Raw genomic sequence first — 17,737 nt, 5'->3', positions numbered from 1 at the left:
TCCAGCCCAATCTCGCAGAGCACACAATCTTCGTTCTCGTTGTTGAGCGTTCCCCCCCTCTGGACCCCCTGAATCATTCCTCTTCGGGCTGCGCAAACGGGTTCGCTATGGGCTCGCTGCCGTCGACGGGGCTGACGAGGACGAGCAGGGTCCCGCGGGCGACGACGAGGCCCAGGGACCTGGTTGTTTCGTTTCCTTCTTCGTCTTTTTTTTTTCATTGTTAGCCTGCGAACCCAAGTCTTGTTTTCCAACCAGGGACAGGGAAAGCAAGGTGCCTATCGGACTTTACCTCTCATGACTTCCTGGACCTCATCCAGCACCAGATTCATCAGCGCATCATATCCCTTCAACGTTCCGGTGACTATGGTTGTAACGCCCTCAATGTTAGCAATCGGTACCATCTCGCTCGCGCGCGCGCGGGAAAACAAATGAACCACAGAAAAGCAGAAAAAAAATACCTTCGCGCCCTCCGTTGAACTTGACGGTGATTTGCTTGTCCATGTACTTTGACAGATCGAGGATGTTCTCCTTCTTGGGCCTCTCGCGGTCGCCGCCGCCGCCGGAACCCTGAGCACCACCGCGGTCACCACCACCACCACCTCCGCCGCCGCCGCCGCGACCTCCCCCCCGTCCACCGCGGTAGTTTCCTCCTCCTCCTCCCCCGCCGCCGCCTCGGCCGCCGCCTCTGTGTGAGCCTCTGTCCGCCATCGCGCCGACTGGTTCTGTGGTCGTGTGTTTGTTCGGCAAGGGGTGTCGGTTTGGTCTTGTGTTTCGCTGCCTGGAACGAGTGTGTGGTTTGTCTGTATGCGCCCCTGTTTCGAAAGATACTCCTATGGTCGGTATGGGGGTTTCGGGTCCTTTTCGACGAAGGTTCTCTCGGGTGACGTCGTCGAGATCGTTGGTTTTGGCTGGGCTTGGCCTAGGGGTGTGAGGTCGGTTGGTTGGTGGGAGGAAAATGAACAAGCTTGAGCTTGGCCCGGGCTTTTTGGTGGGGCCTGCGGTTCCCTTCTCAGGTTCCCCCCCCCTCCTCCCTCCCCTCCCCGCCGTTGAGAGGCCCGGGCTCCGTGATTGGCGGGGTCACCCCTTTGCGACCGATCTCGAGGAGACCTGAGGTAAGGTTCCTGACCAAGCTTACTTATAAGGTCCTTCAGGAACTTAGTATGGCGAAGGAAGAAGTCTCATTTGCCTTTTTCTTGGTGACTCTACATACAACGTTGTGAGCTCTGAGAGTTGAGATGGTGCCTAGATACAACATGGAGTCTTCGTAAGTGCAAGGTAAGCTTGGAAATGAAACTGCTTTGTTGGTCTCTTGAAATGTGGATTCACTTTTTCCTATTAATTTTTTTTATTTTTTTATTTTTTAAGAGCCTCGAGGCTTACGCGACGAAAATTCACTTGACATTCATCTACGCTATTGGTGTCAGGAAAGAAATCCGATGCGATTGATGCGGCGGGGGTTCGGTCCTGTCTGTCGCAAGCTGATATCACGACGTCAGTCAATTCAGTGATGCGGCGAGTGAGGAGTAGTGACAAGATCATTCGACCCAGAGGCGTAGCCGCGTTACTGAGATATTCGAGTTTCGGCATAGGGCCCAGTGTCCGCGTGGTGGTGGTGGTGGTGGATAGAGGCTAGAGCCGTGGCAGGAAATACTGCTGCCTATCTTACTTACACCGCCAACAAAAAAACCCAATAACCATCACCTTGAACCAGTGACAAACCAGAGATTGAATTTCCGATTTCTGGATCGGCGAGAAGACCGATGGATGACATTGCAGAAAGACGCGCAAGGCCATGAATGAAACGCCTTGGCGCTGATACGTTGGCGGCGCGTCGTCGTCGTCGTCGGGAAATGTGACGGCAAGGACGGCCGGGCTTGTGGCCGTGTAAGTGACGACACAACCATGGATTGTGAACCCGTCTATCAAAGGCCCAGTCCAACGAGTAAGAATCGACACAGACCAGGCTGTGCAGCTTGTTTTTTTTTTTTTTTTTTCATTTTCGTGCAAACACGGGGAGGGGTTGTTGCCCAGGAATTGGCCAAGGGGGAAGGGGGAAGGGGGAAAGGTGAGCGATATACTTCATACAAGCTTGGGTGTGAGTGGTGTGGTGTAAGAGACTAAAGGTGAAGGGTTCCTGGCGCGTTCCCGTTGGTGATTTCCAAAATGTCTTGGCACCGCCGTCTGCGCCACCCCCGATGATGGGCCAGAGGGCGGGAAACCAGTACATCCATCATTACGCTGCTAAGTCTTTCACGTCAGGGCCAAAATGTGTATCAGGGGTTGTCCAGAGTTGGTTGGGGAATTCACGAGGTCGTTGAAGGTATGCCCTAGGTACTGTCCCATCTCTTCTCCTTCTCCGGACATTTGGTCGGCCTTCTTAGTTGCAGATGAGTGGCCGCGTACCATGGTTACGAAGCCCGCCCGCTCTGCTGACCTCCTCGATCCTCTACCCCCTGTGAAATCCCTGTGAAGTAGATGCAGATTGAGCTTTGTCAAAGTGAGGAAAACTCGGATGCAAATGGTTCGAGGAATGTCGACATGTTGGTAGGTATGTAGTTTGGTAGTGTGTGTATGTGTGTATGTGTGTAAGTGTGTGTGTGGCACCCAAAGCAAGCCCTCCGTTGCTAGGTGCCCTCTCAACGACGAAAGGGAAACCAAACCGGTCTGGGAGAGCGAGCGAGCGGAGAGGTGCCGCTGGCCGCTGACCGGTGCTCTTTTCTTCAAACATTGACAGGTCCAAAAATAAGGTATTTGTTTTGCCCAACAGTATGGTAGTGAGTTACATCTCAGTGCCGTCCCTGGAATCTGTGCGTGCGTCACGTGGGAAGGGGAGGGAAAGGCGGTATTAGCGGTTCATGCCACATGGGAGTAGGGTGTTGCTAAGTCGGGACGTTTGGTTTGGTTTTGCGACGGACCCGAGGTCAAGTTTGAGGGAGGTAGGGTGCCCGCCAGGGGGGGATGGGGCGGGCGGATGATGATGAGATCGACCATGTGCGATTAGACATAATTAGAAGCGTCATTGGCAGATGAGGCAGGCATGCGGACGGTGGGTGAAGGTGCTCTCGTTCATTGGCCTTTTTTAGAGTTGTTTTGCGCGGGACCCGAGTGCCGTCCGGCGAGAGATACATATTCGTAAAATACAGATACATCAGGTAGTCCAGGATTCCAGAGAGGCATGCAAGTTACTTGGGTGGCCGGGGGCCGAAAGTCGTGTTTCCGTCTTGCTAAGGGTGGCCGCTCGAATCGCCCCCGAAACATGACGAGGTTGGCTTGTTGGTAGGCATCCCAGATGAGGGTTGAAGAGTTTATATACAGATAGTTTGGCGATACTTCACGTCCGCGATTCCAAGCCTTTGCTAATAATATCGATATCCCGAACAGAGCAGCAGCAGGGGAAGGCGTTGGTTTTTTTGGGGCTCGAGGGGGGTGCGTTCTTCGCGTTCCGCTCCGTCCGAAAGAGACCAAAGCTTCCCGATCCTCGGGTCTCCGAATTTCCTTCCCCCATCCACGTCGTCCCTCGATTGATTTTCCCATTTAGCATTAGCAGTTTTCTTTCTAGAAAGGTTCCATCAGCCTGTGACTGGGTAGATTGGGGGACGCCCGCGCTGCCATGGCCCCTGGCGCGCAAATCGGCCGGCGGGCGCGCGGGTTCCCTATGTCTAGTTCGTCTCTCGCAACGTCGTACCTAACTACAAAGTAAGGACCAAAAGGGCCTTGCTCCGCCCCTCCACCCCGTCCGCCGTCTACTATAACAAGTCCCAGGGTAAAGGTAGTGCCGCGAGTCGTCTTGCCGTCTGCTTGTCAAGTGTTGTTACGAGCGCCGTGCGGTGTATGTCGGACGTCAGGGTAAGACGGCAACCCAGAAGATGGGATGCTTGAATACGACGTGCCGGTTCGCCGGAGGCGGGGGCTCAGATCACAGATGCGATGCAACGGAAAGAGGAAAAAAAAGGGGTGATCTGGTCCTCTCTTGTTTTTCTGTCCCTCCTCTGTCCCTTCTCTGCCCCTTCTCTGTCAGACCGTGTTTCTGTCTCTCGGTGTCCCGGCAAGGCAGTTGAGCAGGTGGAGATCTGCGCTCCTCCCGACCTAGATTTCCACCCGGCAGCCCTTTCCCCACTGAGTCTCATGTCCAGCGCTGGCGGTGTCTCAAGCTTTCAGGTTCAAGTTCACTATTAGTGCAGGTAGTCGCCCGCCCCATACATCCTTCCTCCTACCTAGGACACCTCCTTTCTCACGCAACCACTCTCTCACAGGCTGACAGGCTCACAGGCTCACACAGGTGGCCCCCTTCCCGCCCGCTCTCCTCTCCTCTCGAAACACTCACAGCCAACTGGCCGGTTAGCTCCTCCATTTCCCCAGTTTCCAGGCTGTGCACTGCACCAGGCTGGAGCCGGCTCTACTATGCAGTGTATCGGGCCATGGGCCTCGTTGAAAAGCAGGCAGATTCCCAACCCCCCGGTTCCCCGCTCGTATTAATTGTGTTCGGCGTCCAATACCCTGCATCGATTCTCCCGAGTCCCCAAGCGGCTTTCAAGAGTCAACTAGAATAGAAGTCTTTTTCTAACTTTATGTCGCGGGCCGGCGAAGGTCACCTCGGCCTCAAAGTCAGTCCTCCCCCCCCCCCCCCCTTTTTTTTTGCTCAAATTTTTCGAATTAAACGCTGCCGGTTTGCCGACTCCCTTAGACCAAGGGCATTACTTGCTCGTTACTTTCCCCCGACCCTGACCCCGTCAAGTCTTATCCTCGGCTCACATAGCCGGACTTGTTCAGCTCCCAAGCCTTTGTAGGGCTGCCGGTCTTACATAAGGAGACCAACGACAAGCGGGAAACGGCTGTTTGCCCATCTTTCATCTTACCTCATATCCGTATAAGTCGCTCAACTGCTTTAAACGACATCGCATGCGCCAGGTCCCAGCGCCACCCCCCGTACACAGTCGCCGTCATCCGTTTTGAAATTTCCCACTTTGCTCAGTTAGGACAAGCTGCGTTTATCGACGGGTCAAGGAACCCAAGAGGCAATTAAACGAACGGCAGGAAGAGGAAGGGAGAAAAAGAACAAAGGGAAAAGAAAGACTCATCGAGGAAGGAAGAAAAAAACCCCGTCGCCAGGGACTCCCTATTACGCCGTCTTACATGGGCTGAACCACGGTGGGACAGCTTCTTCAACGGACAGAGACAGACAGACTTGGACACATAGCCCCGGATCCAGTCCAGCCCAGTCCAGCCCAGTCCAGTTCAAACCTGCCCGGTGGTGTGGCCCCCACCTGACTTGCTTGGTCTTCAATTTTGTTACTCTTTTGGCTGGTGTCTTTTTGCGTGTTTGGGGATCGGGGCGGGCTGCGTTTCTGAGAGTTGGCACCCCCAGTCCATACATGCATCATCATCACCACATTCCGCTACCTTGGCTTGGCGTATTTCACGAAACCTCACTCTACCTTGCCTACCTTGGAGCCAACGTCGCCTACCGACCTCATCTTGTCTTGCGCCTTCATGCCACGCTAGGAGCTGCTGTAGCTCCCTCCTCCGGCAGCCATTGCCTCTGTGCCTCTCGGCCTCTCTGCTCTGCGCTCCTCCCGCTCAAAGTTCCACCAATCCTCCTCATCTCAATCTCACTTACACACAACCTCGCACCCAAGACGCAAAAGGGACGGACCCTGCCCTGGCCCTGGCCCTCCACTCTTTCTCCCACTCACTCACTCAATCGGGCCAGCCTTTTTAGACTCGCAGGAAAACTGAGGTGTCCTCGGGTTCCGTCAGTCCAAGCTTTTTAGGCTCCCTCCCTCCCGACGAACGAAAAGAAGGACGCCGGGTCCCCTCCCACCCCCGGCCCCATCCGTTTAGTGGAACTCCCTCCGCCCTTGCTGCACCGCATCTTTGCCTTCCATTGCGGTCCTGCACTGCATTTTCCAGCGTCCACACCGTCACACATACCTCGCCTCGCGCTGGGCTGCGCTCACTCCAGCGTCCCGCCTCTCGCCGCCTCTCACTCACACACAGTCTCCCATATACACACACTCTCTACCGCCCGACAGACACGGCTGCCGCCCCTCTCCTCCCCCGTCGCGAAAAAGGGAACCCACTCTTCCAAACTCCCGTTCCGTCGTGTCTCTCCTAAGTCCTCAACCTAAGTCTCACATCCGGAGGTACTCTCTCAGCCTCTCTCTCTCTTTCTCTCTCCTCCTTCTTTTTCACTCATCTCACTTTCATATCGACACACGACACAACCAATTTGGGAACTTTGCGGTGGGAACACGGCACCTGCCCGCCCCTTGTCATTAGGCAATTAGCCTGTAAACTCGCCTCTGCAGCTGCGCCCGCCGTCTGCTCTTCTTTCCCTCTTCTCTCGGCTCTCCTCCTCTACCCGTCCCGTCCTTCAAGCCGTCCCATCTCCATCACTCAATTACCTTGCTCTCTGGGTGTTCTCATTCCCTCTCACCTCACACGCCACAGCGCGACCACACACCCAAGACCGCCTCTTTCGCTCTCTCCCGCCCCCTCTCCCCCCCTCTCTCTCATTCTATCAACCCCGTCCACCCGTCCTCTGCCTGTAAGTACCTTATGTTGCCCAAGTTCCCTTGTCTTGCCTTACATTGCCTCCTCTCTCCCACTCCTCCTCCCGAGTCCCGCCCCAAGTCCCCAGCCAGCCCCCGTCCTGTGGCCCCGACCACCTTCCCCGTCTTTTCTTGGCTCTCCGGCCTCGTTCGCTCCCCCCTTCGATCAACAAAATCTCTCGTCCCTCTTTCGTTCGAAGCTTGCTTGCTCCATCCAAGCCCCAACTTCTCGTCTGTTACCTGAGGCATTCCTTACTCTCTGGGTCCCTGTCTGCTGGTTGCCACCTCATAAGGTGCTGCTTCGCCATGAACTAACCAACTCCCAGTTTTCAGGATCCCTCATATGACGCTCCATAGCCCTTTGGCCTTCACACACACTTTACACCACCCCCCCAAACCAACTACTCGTCTCACACTCACCCGACTATTTGTTTTACACTTGATCTTACTCTAAAAAGGGAGGAAGAGAGGGCCACAACGAGGAAGGGTGAAAGAAAAAATACACCTTGCCCTCGCGGGACCCTCTGCCTTGTTGCCCGGTGACAATCTCGCCATGGCGCATGCCCAGGATTCCCAAGAGCCCCATAAACGGAAACGGGACGCAGACGACGGCGGCGCTCAGCCAGCTCATTCTGATCGTATTCCCCAGCCTCCTCCGCCTCAGTCAGGTATGTGCGGTGCGCCAGTGTGTGTGTGTGATCCAAGAGTCAAAGTCTCCAGCAAAACCAAAATTCAAAAGAGCAAGAGAGCAACATGTCGCGATGCGCAGAAGGAACATGAGCCGTCGATCTCATCCACCAAATGCATCTCGTCGTTGTCGTCGTCGCGCCCGGAGGCAATCGAGGTTAGACTCGCCATTGATCCCTCGCCCCGGCCTGCCTGCCAGCGCCACCCGCACCTTGTTTTCTACCTTTCGATTATTCCCCAACTTCATCCCTCCCAGTCTCCGTCTCCATCTCTACTCCAGCTCGGGCTTCCTCCATCTGCATCGCGCTTGTTCCAAGCCCCTTGGCAATGCTTAATTGTCCTGCCATGGAATCTTGCCCTATTGGCCATACCCGATTGCGCTGCATCTCGTCTCGTCCCATGAGCTAGTACTAATTGTCAACTCAAAAGGCAATTCATCCATCATCAACTACCTATCCAAAGCCAACCCTGGCAGACTCAAGCTCATCCAGGGAGAACCTGACACATTCTGCGACGTCCTTGGTCTGTTGAACCAGTATGAAGGTATGGTTTTTCCCCTTGGACCCGCGTGTGTCTTATATGAAATGTCATGCTCAACGGTCAACAATAGGAGTTCTCAATAGACATGAGAGTCTCGCAGCCAACTTGGGCGCCAAGCTCACAGGTCCCCGTCTTCTGAAAGCCATGGAGGGAGCTTTTGAGGGTCCAATCATCACCAACCCACCACCTCCCTATGGCGCGGCACCCGTGAGCTGGCTGGACATCGTCACATTTGCCAAGACGAATCCCGAGAAATTCGTTCTCACGACAGGGCACGACGGCGAGCGCACATGCCAGTTTTATCTGAACGGCATACAGACCCAGATCCTGGAAGACGATTGGCGTCTCATCATTAACGGCGCCTTGGACAGGTTCTCCGTCGTGTCCACGGCTCCTCTGGAAGAGGATGAGACGGCTGAAGTGGCGACACTGGAAATCGTTGAGCAGCGTCTGCAAGTTCTCATCAAGAAGGCCGATGAAATCGCCAAGAGGGCGCGGCAGCTGAACTACCACTTGAGCGGCCGCAGAGCCGGGATCAACTCGCGCCATGGCGGGCAGCAAGGAAGCAGCTCAGCCTTTCAGTCCGTCAACCACTCCAGAGGTCACGTCGCCCACGGAGCCGGGTACGACCTACACGCAGACCTGCTCCAGCAGTTTCTGTCATCTTCTCAAGCCTACCCCCCTCGGGTCCCCTCCAGCGCCGGCCTCGAGCAGGCCCATTCGACGGGCCAACACACACCACCCGCGACGAATCCTCATCCGCATTCACTACCCTTGCAGCAGGGGCGCCCAGTCGTCGTGCATGCGCCGCCGGTCATACCACAGCGAGATCCGTCGTACGATCCATCGTCGCCGCACCGGGCCATCATCACCGCGAGGATAGAGAAGCTTAACAAGGGAGACCAAATCTGGCCGCCGTGCGACCGCTGCCGCAGGCTCAAGTCGCCGTGCATCAAGCACCTGACAGCCTGCCAGGGATGCACCAAGAAGCATGCCAAGTGCGGGTGGAAGACGATTACCGAAGAGGAGATTGCCTGGCTTAATCGCGAGGCAAGCAGCAGCGCGGACGAAGCGCCGCACGTGGAACCGAGCCCGGCTCAGCCGGCGCCGGTGAGAACATTACGATACGACCCGACACAAGACGATGGCCGGTCCCACGAACCACCGACAACCTCGTCTTCGTCAGCCAACCTCATGCTGGGAGGAGACGTATCTCGGCCGGCCAGCAGAGGTCAGCAGGACCATCGCCAGCGGTCGCCATTAGACCCCGGGTCTCGGAGTAGGACGGGCAGTTTCATGGACGTGGAGCACGAACCACCCCCGCCGCTGAACCACAAGCCCTGGATGCCGGAGCCACGCCCCGCGCCGCACCGCGGAGAGCAGCAGCAGCAGCAGCAACCTCAACAACAACAATTGCCCAGTCTAAAGAGCGACCATATGCTACTCAGCCACATGGCGTCGGCTGCGACTGCGGCAGCCGATGCGCGGGACGCAACATCGACGCCCGCGAGCAATATGGTTGGACGTTGAGCCAGCGAAAGACGCCATTTTTTTGGCAGATGACTTAGTTTTCATGAATCGGGCCGCCTTGGCAATACCACCATGCTCTTATTAAAGAGGGATAGGGGGGTGGGGGAGAAGGATTTGAAAAGAGCGTGTCGAGCGTGTCCAGTGTGTGTAGTGCGTATAGTGTGTGCATGTGCGAGTGCATTGCGATGTGCTACTAAGGAAACAAAGCTAAAACTGAGATACTCCATAATGGTTTACAAGTAAGCCTATTTCAAGGGATCGTGTCAAACTATTTGGTTGTGATGTCGAGGGTATTTGCACCCTCAACTAGGGGGACTAAGGTAGCTGGCGGGCTTATACATATGGATGTCCGTTGCAGTCTTCACAAAAGGTACCTAGACATCTAACGTACCTTACTTATTAGCTGAGGCACCTTAGGTGGTAGGTGCTTGGAAGGTCGCAGGGGATAGCTGTATTGACGAATGACAATCACTGTAAAGCCACATAGAGCACGGGCCATCTACATCAAGCCGACACGCCGGTTAAAGTGGATCGACAGATGAAATCTGAGCGTGGCGCGTTTCTGTCTAAGCAAATGGACGGGGGGGGATAAGGAAAAAAAAAGTTACCCAGCTCCTAAATCCCATCATCCATGACGAACCGCTCCCTCACCTCACTCCCGCGACATGACTTCGACGTAACGATACCACTCGACCATCGACAAAGTGTCGCAACCACCGCCCACTCTCTTTTAGCTCACCAACTCTCACCATTTCAACGTCGTCACATGAGATACGGTTTCGTCTTCCTGCGCCAGTCGAAGCTATCCTGCTAAACCAGCTGGACCTTAAAACCCGTATCGCCACACGCCTTCTTCTTCATTTTTCCTGCCCTGAATGGCTCATTCTCCCGCATCCGCCGAATTCATGTCTGCCACAGGCGACCGGCCGGCAGCACGCCGTGCCCCGGATACGACTTCATACCCGACATCTCGAGAGACGGGCGACATCATCCCCGACACAAAACAGAACCCGGCCATGGGAGGCGAGAAGGAATCACCGTTCGCAAAGTCATGGGTACATTTCGTCGCTGGAGGGTACGTCTGAAAAAGCTGTTCTGCTTCCCCGTTCTGGTTCTCAATTGATGCTCCTTGTGAGTCGGAAAGAAGGTTGGGACGAAGGAGGAAAAAATTACATTCTACCTGCAAAGGGGCAAAGAGAAAAGCTAACAAGACTCTTTTTTCTACCATTACAGCGTTGGAGGCATGACGGCTGCGACACTCACAGCACCCCTCGACGTCCTCAAGACCCGCCTCCAATCCGACTTTTACCAAGCCCAGCTGCGCGCCTCCCACGCCGCCCGCGCCCAGGCCGTCGGCACCCTAAGCCCCATGCGCGCCGCCCTCTTCCACCTCCGCGAAACCTTTCAGATCCTCGGCTCCGTCTACAAGATTGAGGGCCCCCGCGCGCTCTTCAAGGGCCTGGGACCCAACCTCATCGGCGTAATCCCCGCGCGGAGTATAAACTTCTACACCTACGGCAACGGCAAGCGGCTCATTGCGGAATACGGCAACGGCGGCGAGGAAGGGCCCGTGGTCCACCTCGCGGCGGGCGTTCTGGCGGGCGTGACGACGAGCACGGCGACGAACCCCATATGGCTCGTAAAGACACGCTTGCAGCTCGACAAGAACGTGGCGGAGAAGAGGGGCGGATTGCACCAGAGGCAGTATCGCAACAGCTGGGACTGCGTCAAGCAGGTACTGCGGACCGAAGGGATTAGGGGGATGTACAAGGGCATGAGCGCGAGTTACTTGGGTGTGGCGGAGAGCACGCTGCAGTGGGTGCTGTACGAGAACCTCAAGAATAGGTTGGCCGCCAGGGAGGAGCGCATCGTCGCGAGCGGGCGGGACAAGACCTTTTGGGACCGGACGGTGGATTGGATGGGGAATGCCGGTGCTGCTGGCGGCGCCAAGCTAGTTGCAGCCATCCTTGCTTACCCTCACGAGGTATGAATTGTTTTGGCCCAACGATCTCTCCCGATCGACATGCCTGCATCTGGGCAGCCTAGAATGACTTGCTGACAATACGAAACAGGTCGCGCGAACGAGGCTACGACAGGCGCCCCTGGCCAACGGCCAACTCAAGTATACTGGCCTCTGGCAGTGCTTCCGTGTTGTATGGGTCGAGGAGGGCTTCATGGGCCTCTACGGCGGTCTTACGCCGCACCTCATGCGCACCGTCCCCAGCGCGGCCATCATGTTTGGCATGTACGAGGGCATCCTGCGCATCTTTGGCGCCTCCAGCAAGGCTAGCGCGAGCTTGTAATGTGACTCCCGGCTTGACGTCAACGAAGAGTGGTATCTCGATCACAGCCCCAACCACCACCACTACCGAAGGGGGGTTTCTCATCAAGCGCCGACGGTGATTGAACGGAACCGCACCGGACCGGACCGGACCCGCCTCTTTGGATGTAACAATCTATTGTACTATAATACGTATAAAACTACAACCCTCACGACCAAACGATCGACAAATCATCGCAGCTCTGGGATAAACGGACGGTCGGAACTACGGATCAGGAAGAAATCTCGCCAAGAGCTTTTCGCGTCAATAATTCTCTCCTCAAGTCCTTCTTTACAGCCGTCTAAAAGAGGCCGGAGTTCTTCGTGTACGATATGGCGGGGGAAGAAGCGAGCTCCAGCCTGTTTTTCGGTTTGGCCATGAGAAAGGGAAAGGAGGGTGACGGTGTCAACAGGATGAGCTCACCTTCCTTTTTGCATTACTCTTTTGAAGTAGTGAAGGTCATCAGATGGCTTTTGCGGGAGTAAGGTGGGCCGTTTGGTTCGACAATTGTATAAAAGAGTAAAACAAAAAACCACACCCACAACCAAGTAGGGTCCCAATCACGTGGGAGATGTATCTTCCCAGATGAGAAGACAACCATATGTGTATAATAATGTAAAGAAAAAAGAAGAAATCACAACATGAAAGATGGACAAGATATGCGCCACTTGCAATGAAATGTACAGAGATACACCTGTGTGAGATTCCCTGCACCTCGCACCCATAGCTCTCCCAACTAGAATCAGGGGATTTCGGCTACATGTGTATCGCCCATCTACTACTTTCTTTTCGTCCTCCCTAGGGGTTATACCGCTTTCTGGTGGGAACAGCTCAAGAACGTCCACCGCTCCGGTCCGGTTGGCCGCTTCTCTACGCCAAGAACGACGGCGTCCATCCGGATTCGTTCCTCCGTGTTCTTTGGGGCCCCTTCTCTGCCGTTTCATCATGGGAGTACTTCGTGAGTACACCGACAAGACAGCCGGCTGGGAGTTTGGTTCTTGTCAAGTAGTGGAAGTTGCGCCTTCGCATACACACACACGGTCATGGCCATGAAGAAATATTTCGACAGTCATGGTTCTCAATTTTCTTCATTTTTGGGAACGCCATCCTCCTACCCCTCCTCCTCCTCCTCCTCCTCCTCCTCCTCCCTTTCCCCCGTGTCGAGGAGATAAGCAACGCTGATGCTGTCCGCCTTGGCGGATTTGCAAAAGGGAAAATCAGTTTGGCAAAAGAAAAGAAAATGAAGAGCTGTTTTGGGGGGGGAAAGTCGAAACATCAACGCAACACAACAATAGACACTACGATGAGAGGGAAGAGTTGAAGAAAGAAAAAAAGAGCTGCGCAATGAATGGCCGCAAACACTGGACCACCCTCCCCCAATCCCCCATCCCTTCCCTTGCTTTTGTGCACCTTCAATTTGTCCAGCCACACCCATCACAGGTAGGTGTATAGGTCATTCATAAGAGATGGAGCTCTTTGCAGTCAGCCCTTCAAGCTGCGTGTCGATGCGATGGCGCTTGGGTGGCCGTTTGCGCAATTTGTTCGGTGATCGCGAAACAGACGAAGAGAAGCTGACGCGGAGCTTCAGTCACCACGCATTGCGGTCCCAGTTAGGGTCTATGGAAATCCCAATCTTGTCAGTCATCTTTCCAAGTCTCAATATCGTTCGTTTCCTTGGCCCGGTAGCACAGCAAACAGCACCAGACAGTGGTCATAACATGACGGGAAGAATTCCACCCTGTCCCTTTCTCTCTCTCTCTCTTACCTTGAACGAAAGCCGCCAGGACCTTGCTGCCGGTCTGCAGAAGCGGGTGCCCGACGACGATGCGCAAAAACTTTTCGAGACCGGCGCGACGGCCCTCAATGACGTCGTCGCTGAAGCGGTTCGTAAAGACTTTACCGGGCAGGGGCGGGATGGTGACGCGGGCGCTCTCGCGCTCGAGGATGTCTCGAAAGTACTCAAAGTCGGAGTAGCGGCGGCGCACGCTCGAGGCCCGGAGCTTGAAGGCAGGGATGTTGGTGCGGCAGACAATCTCATAGTCGGTGTACATGCTGCGGCCCATGCCATGGGTTCGGGGGTTGCGGACCTAAGGGACAGGTTGTTAGATTGTGAGTGTTCCCCTTGACTTGAGCGCATTTGAGATGGCGGGCGGTTGGAGGGGTAAGAGGGCATGTGACGACTATCAGGAATAGCCGGAGAGGGCGGGTGTTGCGCTGCTGCTGTAGTAGTTGCTTGCTTGGCCTCCTCACCTCGATCTCGAGAAAGTTCTCGGGGGGCCCGTAGATCTCGTCAAAGGACTGTTGTCGGTTATCCGGCATCGCCTGCATGATGGGCCGGTGGAAGCGCGGCGAGGCCTGGCTGCCCGCCTGTGATCCGGTCGGAGAGGTGGGAGAGGTGGGCTCAGCGCTGGGAGCGCGAGCGGCGTTCTGGTTTCCGGAATCCGTTTTGGCGGCGTTCCTCGGCGGGAAGAGAGAGAGGAATATGGTCTGCGGAATTGGCTGTCGTCAAGTCGTCGCACCAGGGATGGATGGAGAGGGCGTGGTATTCGCTGTCGTCGTGGGCGCGAGCGCGATATCGGGTTTGGTGGGACGCTTGTTCTTCTCTGCTAAACGCTCGGGATCCCCCCTCCTTCTCCTTCTCTTTGGCAGTTGTCTGCTGCGAATTGCTGGGACTCGGGGATGTATGCGTGAACTGGGTATTCGGCCCGAGGGCAAGGGCGAAAGGTGAAGGCGAGGCGAGGCGAGACGAGGTGAGGTATGTTGTTCGATGTGAGAAAAAATGTCGAAGTGGGAGGAGGTGGGGGAATTGGTCTTGTGCGAAGAGCGGCCGATTACGACAGAAGGGTGTGAGCAGTGCGGCGTGGTTTAGCTGGTGAATTGCGGGGGAGCAATATGACGACCCAGTCCCGGCCGCTGCCGCAACAGACCGGTTCGCTTGATTACCAGGCAGGATTGAGAGAGGCTGAGCCGATGCGCCGTCTGAGGGTGCGAGGTGGGGGCCTCCTCGTAACCGTGAGCGGCAGCGCTGCCCAATTGAGCAGGTGGGGGGTACCTAGTGGACCGGAAGGCATTTCTGGAGCCGTTCCGAATTATAAACCACCTCAGTTGGCTCACGGCCTAGGTATAAGGTAAGGCAAGGCAAGGTAAGGTAGGTTTTCACAGGGCCGTTGGCAAAATGTCCCTTTGTTCTTCTTTCTAGACACTACGCATGGGACCACGTCAATTCCAGCCAAATCTTGAGCTGGTGTTGAAATTAAGGTTGGATTCGCGTTGCTAAAAAGATATCTTTACCCCATTCAGCAGAACCCCAACTTTTCGGGACCTTGTCCTGCAGATCGTCCTCCCGTGTTCTTGGCTTCGTGTCCCTTACGGGTTAACTCCTCAATGCTGACATATAAACACAACCATTGACTACAGCGGGTGCAGTGCGCATGTTGGATCACTTTTGATGCACCATGTTCACTTTTCGTGGGTAGTGACCTCTACCGCTCCAGTATCTCGGCGCCTGGGTCAAGCTACTCGCGGCAGCAGACGTTATGGACCGGTTGAAAAGGGGCAGGATATTGCTGGAGCGCCATGAGTCTCTCTGAAAATAAGCACCTAGTAAACGCCGAGTTCTCACCTCCGAGCCAATCCTCTATTCGTGTTTGTACACTGACTCTGCCATGTGCCAAAGCTTGGCTTTGACGGCTTCAGTTTCTGCTTCCTCCCTCCAGTCGAAGCTGGAAATGCCGTCACGTCAAATCTGAACTGCGCAAGGCCTGAGATGGCGGCATCTGATGAGTGAATCTTGACCGATGGATCCGGCCATCATTGGCTCGTAGCCACCTACTTCTTGTCCGCAAATCTCTGATGAATAGCACGGATCTGCTCTTCGACGTTCAGGTTGTGCAGGTGGTTGATGTGAGCTTGACTCTTGCCCTCGGGATTACCATCAAAACTGTGAATCGTAGCCTTCTTGCGCCGGGCTGCCTCTTCTTCCGACAGGGGTTGACCGGTGACGCCGTCGAAGACGTCGCTTCTCTGACTTGCCAGACGCTTCAGGTTGTTTGCGACATCTGCTGTCGACAAGTTGGTCGTGGAGTATCTCGCCTCTGCCTTTGCCTTTTGGTCTTTCCATTGAGGGTCGAGAAGTTCAACTGCAGAAACTGTTAGCCACGCTACATGTCCATTCTACAAGATTGGCGATTAACTCACTTCTCATGTGGTCCTGCAGCTCATCCATGGGGATTTGCTGCTTGCAATTCGGGCACAGCGCCATCTGGACGCTCTGTTTGTTGGCCGCTCGTTGGAGTGCTCGGGGTACATAGTTCTCTTTGATCTTCATCGGAGCCGTTCCTCCACGTGCTTCAGCGCGTGCCTGTTGTTCCCGGGCACGTGCCTCTGTCCTCTCCTGGATCCTCCGCTCTTCCTCCTCCTCCTCTGCCGACCGTCGCGTTGGGCCGTCCTGGTATCCTTGGAATCCTACCGGTGCTTGCGCCTGGTACGGTTGCTGCGGCGCGTAACCTGCCTGGACTGGCAATGTCTGGGAGGTCTGGGGGTAGGCATTGTAAGACGTATCCTCGTCGGGCATGGCCTCCTCGATGCGGAGGTTGGTTAACGAGGCCTTATTTCGCTCTTCAAGGGAAGCGTATTGCAATTCGGAAAGGTTCGTCGGAGGTGGTAGGTTCGCTTGCTCATCGGCATCCGTGAAGACGATGGTCTCGACAACCACGAAGTCGTTCCAGTCGATGCGGGCAAACTCGAGCTTCTTCTTCTCGTCTTCCTCCTCTTTCTTCACTTTTTCGATCTCTTGGAACTTTGAGTACTCGGCACGTTGCTTCGCGCGGCCCAAGACGTGATACTTGTCGTCAATGTTTCGCTGTAGATGGCTAATGCGCTCTTGTTCAATCTTACCACCTTCGCCGCCCAGCCCGCTAGCCCTCAGTAGTGTTGTGTACTGGTCGACCTGGTGTTGGAAAAAGTTGTGGAACGTGTGGTTCGGAATGAGGAACTGAAATTGGGGGTTTCCGGCCTCGCGTTGGGCAAGCTGGGTCATGAACTGGCGGCCGTTCTTCGCGACGAATAGGGCGGTCAATCGGATGACCTCGAGATCTTTCTGGTTGATTCGCGGCATACGGGCCGAGAATTGGAAATCGGGAGGCTTAGGCGGGCCCTGGGGCTTCTGCTCGGCGGGTGCTGCTGCTTCATTGGCGCGCCCGGCGGCGATGGCGGTGCCGCGGCCGGCCTTGATCTCATCAAGACGCCACTGATAGAAAGCATGGTATGCGTCGGTATTGTTGAGGAAACTGAACTTTGGATTGGAGCGCTCCTTTTCGCGAATTCTGTCCTCGAATATGATACCGTTACGCGCCACGTAACCTGCCGTCTTCTCAAGAACATTCCGAATCTCGCGAGGTGGCAGAACAACACCGGTGGGAGGTTTAAGCTCGTCTAGTACGGCGGCAGCGTCGCCGTTGGTTGTAGTCGAGGCCATGTTGCGTAGGGGAGAGCGCGCGCAGTTCGGGTTGATGTCGTCAGGATGCGGCGCGTGGAGCTGGCGAGAAGTCGAGACGAGGACAAAGCTCACCAGCCGCGTTCGTTAACTTTTTTCGCAGATTCCGAGGCAACCTGGACCCCAGACCGGCTAGCACGTTTCTTAGTCAGCCGAATCTGCAAAGAAGGGCTGCACGGGCCATGTTCGTTTCTAGGATCTGGAGTCTCGATAGCGTGGTTTGCGTGCGATATGGTTTGAACTCTGAATAAAGGACGGTAATTACAACTTCTATACTGTAGTCATTCGAACGCGACCGATGTTTAGCTTTGCAGTCAACAACAAGAAATACAGGTTAGTGCGTTCTTTCAAGCGCCGCCGAGCTCCCCTCGCTTACAGCATACTGGTGCATCGCGCACCGTTCGTGTCTTTTCAAAAATTCATCTATTGTCCACGAATTGAACTTGATATTCTCAATGAGGCCCTTGAATAATCACTACTGCTGGTTCTAGAGAGCTGTTTCGGGGCGGGAATTAAGGGAGTGTATTCAGAGGCGAATGTCTAGGAATGAAGGGAGGCCGTTGTGGCTCCATTCCGACATCCAAATTCCACTTATCTATCCGGACGTGCTCTGG

General features: G+C 55.3%; 5 protein-coding genes across 5 annotated transcripts; 2 read left to right on the top strand and 3 right to left on the bottom strand.

Moving 5' to 3' along the window:
* Window positions 1-73: 73 nt before the first annotated feature.
* Window positions 74-708, bottom strand: CORC01_01365 (LSM domain-containing protein; the record flags this gene model as incomplete). The annotated part of the gene is made up of 3 exons (XM_022613021.1): window positions 74-204; window positions 290-361; window positions 459-708. The coding sequence occupies 3 exons, from the start codon at window positions 706-708 to the stop codon at window positions 74-76; spliced, it is 453 nt and encodes a 150-aa protein (XP_022480449.1).
* A 6,297-nt stretch (window positions 709-7,005) lies between these two features.
* Window positions 7,006-9,308, top strand: CORC01_01364 (uncharacterized protein; the record flags this gene model as incomplete). Its single annotated transcript, XM_022613020.1, has 3 exons — window positions 7,006-7,219; window positions 7,668-7,781; window positions 7,849-9,308. Coding segments are annotated over 3 exons (1,788 nt in total), but the record flags the coding sequence as incomplete, so codon positions are not given.
* An 875-nt stretch (window positions 9,309-10,183) lies between these two features.
* CORC01_01363 (uncharacterized protein) lies at window positions 10,184-11,611 on the top strand (the record flags this gene model as incomplete). The annotated part of the gene is made up of 3 exons (XM_022613019.1): window positions 10,184-10,383; window positions 10,542-11,292; window positions 11,381-11,611. The coding sequence occupies 3 exons, from the start codon at window positions 10,184-10,186 to the stop codon at window positions 11,609-11,611; spliced, it is 1,182 nt and encodes a 393-aa protein (XP_022480447.1).
* Window positions 11,612-13,217: 1,606 nt separating this feature from the next.
* Window positions 13,218-13,957, bottom strand: CORC01_01362 (sorting nexin-3; the record flags this gene model as incomplete). The annotated part of the gene is made up of 3 exons (XM_022613018.1): window positions 13,218-13,246; window positions 13,395-13,716; window positions 13,880-13,957. The coding sequence occupies 3 exons, from the start codon at window positions 13,955-13,957 to the stop codon at window positions 13,218-13,220; spliced, it is 429 nt and encodes a 142-aa protein (XP_022480446.1).
* Window positions 13,958-15,457: 1,500 nt separating this feature from the next.
* CORC01_01361 (uncharacterized protein) lies at window positions 15,458-17,105 on the bottom strand (the record flags this gene model as incomplete). The annotated part of the gene is made up of 2 exons (XM_022613017.1): window positions 15,458-15,768; window positions 15,827-17,105. The coding sequence occupies 2 exons, from the start codon at window positions 17,103-17,105 to the stop codon at window positions 15,458-15,460; spliced, it is 1,590 nt and encodes a 529-aa protein (XP_022480445.1).
* Between the last annotated feature and the right edge of the window lie 632 nt (window positions 17,106-17,737).

This window comes from Colletotrichum orchidophilum (genome assembly GCF_001831195.1).
Source record: "Colletotrichum orchidophilum strain IMI 309357 chromosome Unknown Scaffold_7.1, whole genome shotgun sequence".
NCBI lineage: Eukaryota > Fungi > Ascomycota > Sordariomycetes > Glomerellales > Glomerellaceae > Colletotrichum > Colletotrichum orchidophilum.
The sequence above is the reverse complement of the archived record's forward strand: the minus strand, read 5'-3'. Positions and strand labels throughout refer to the sequence as shown.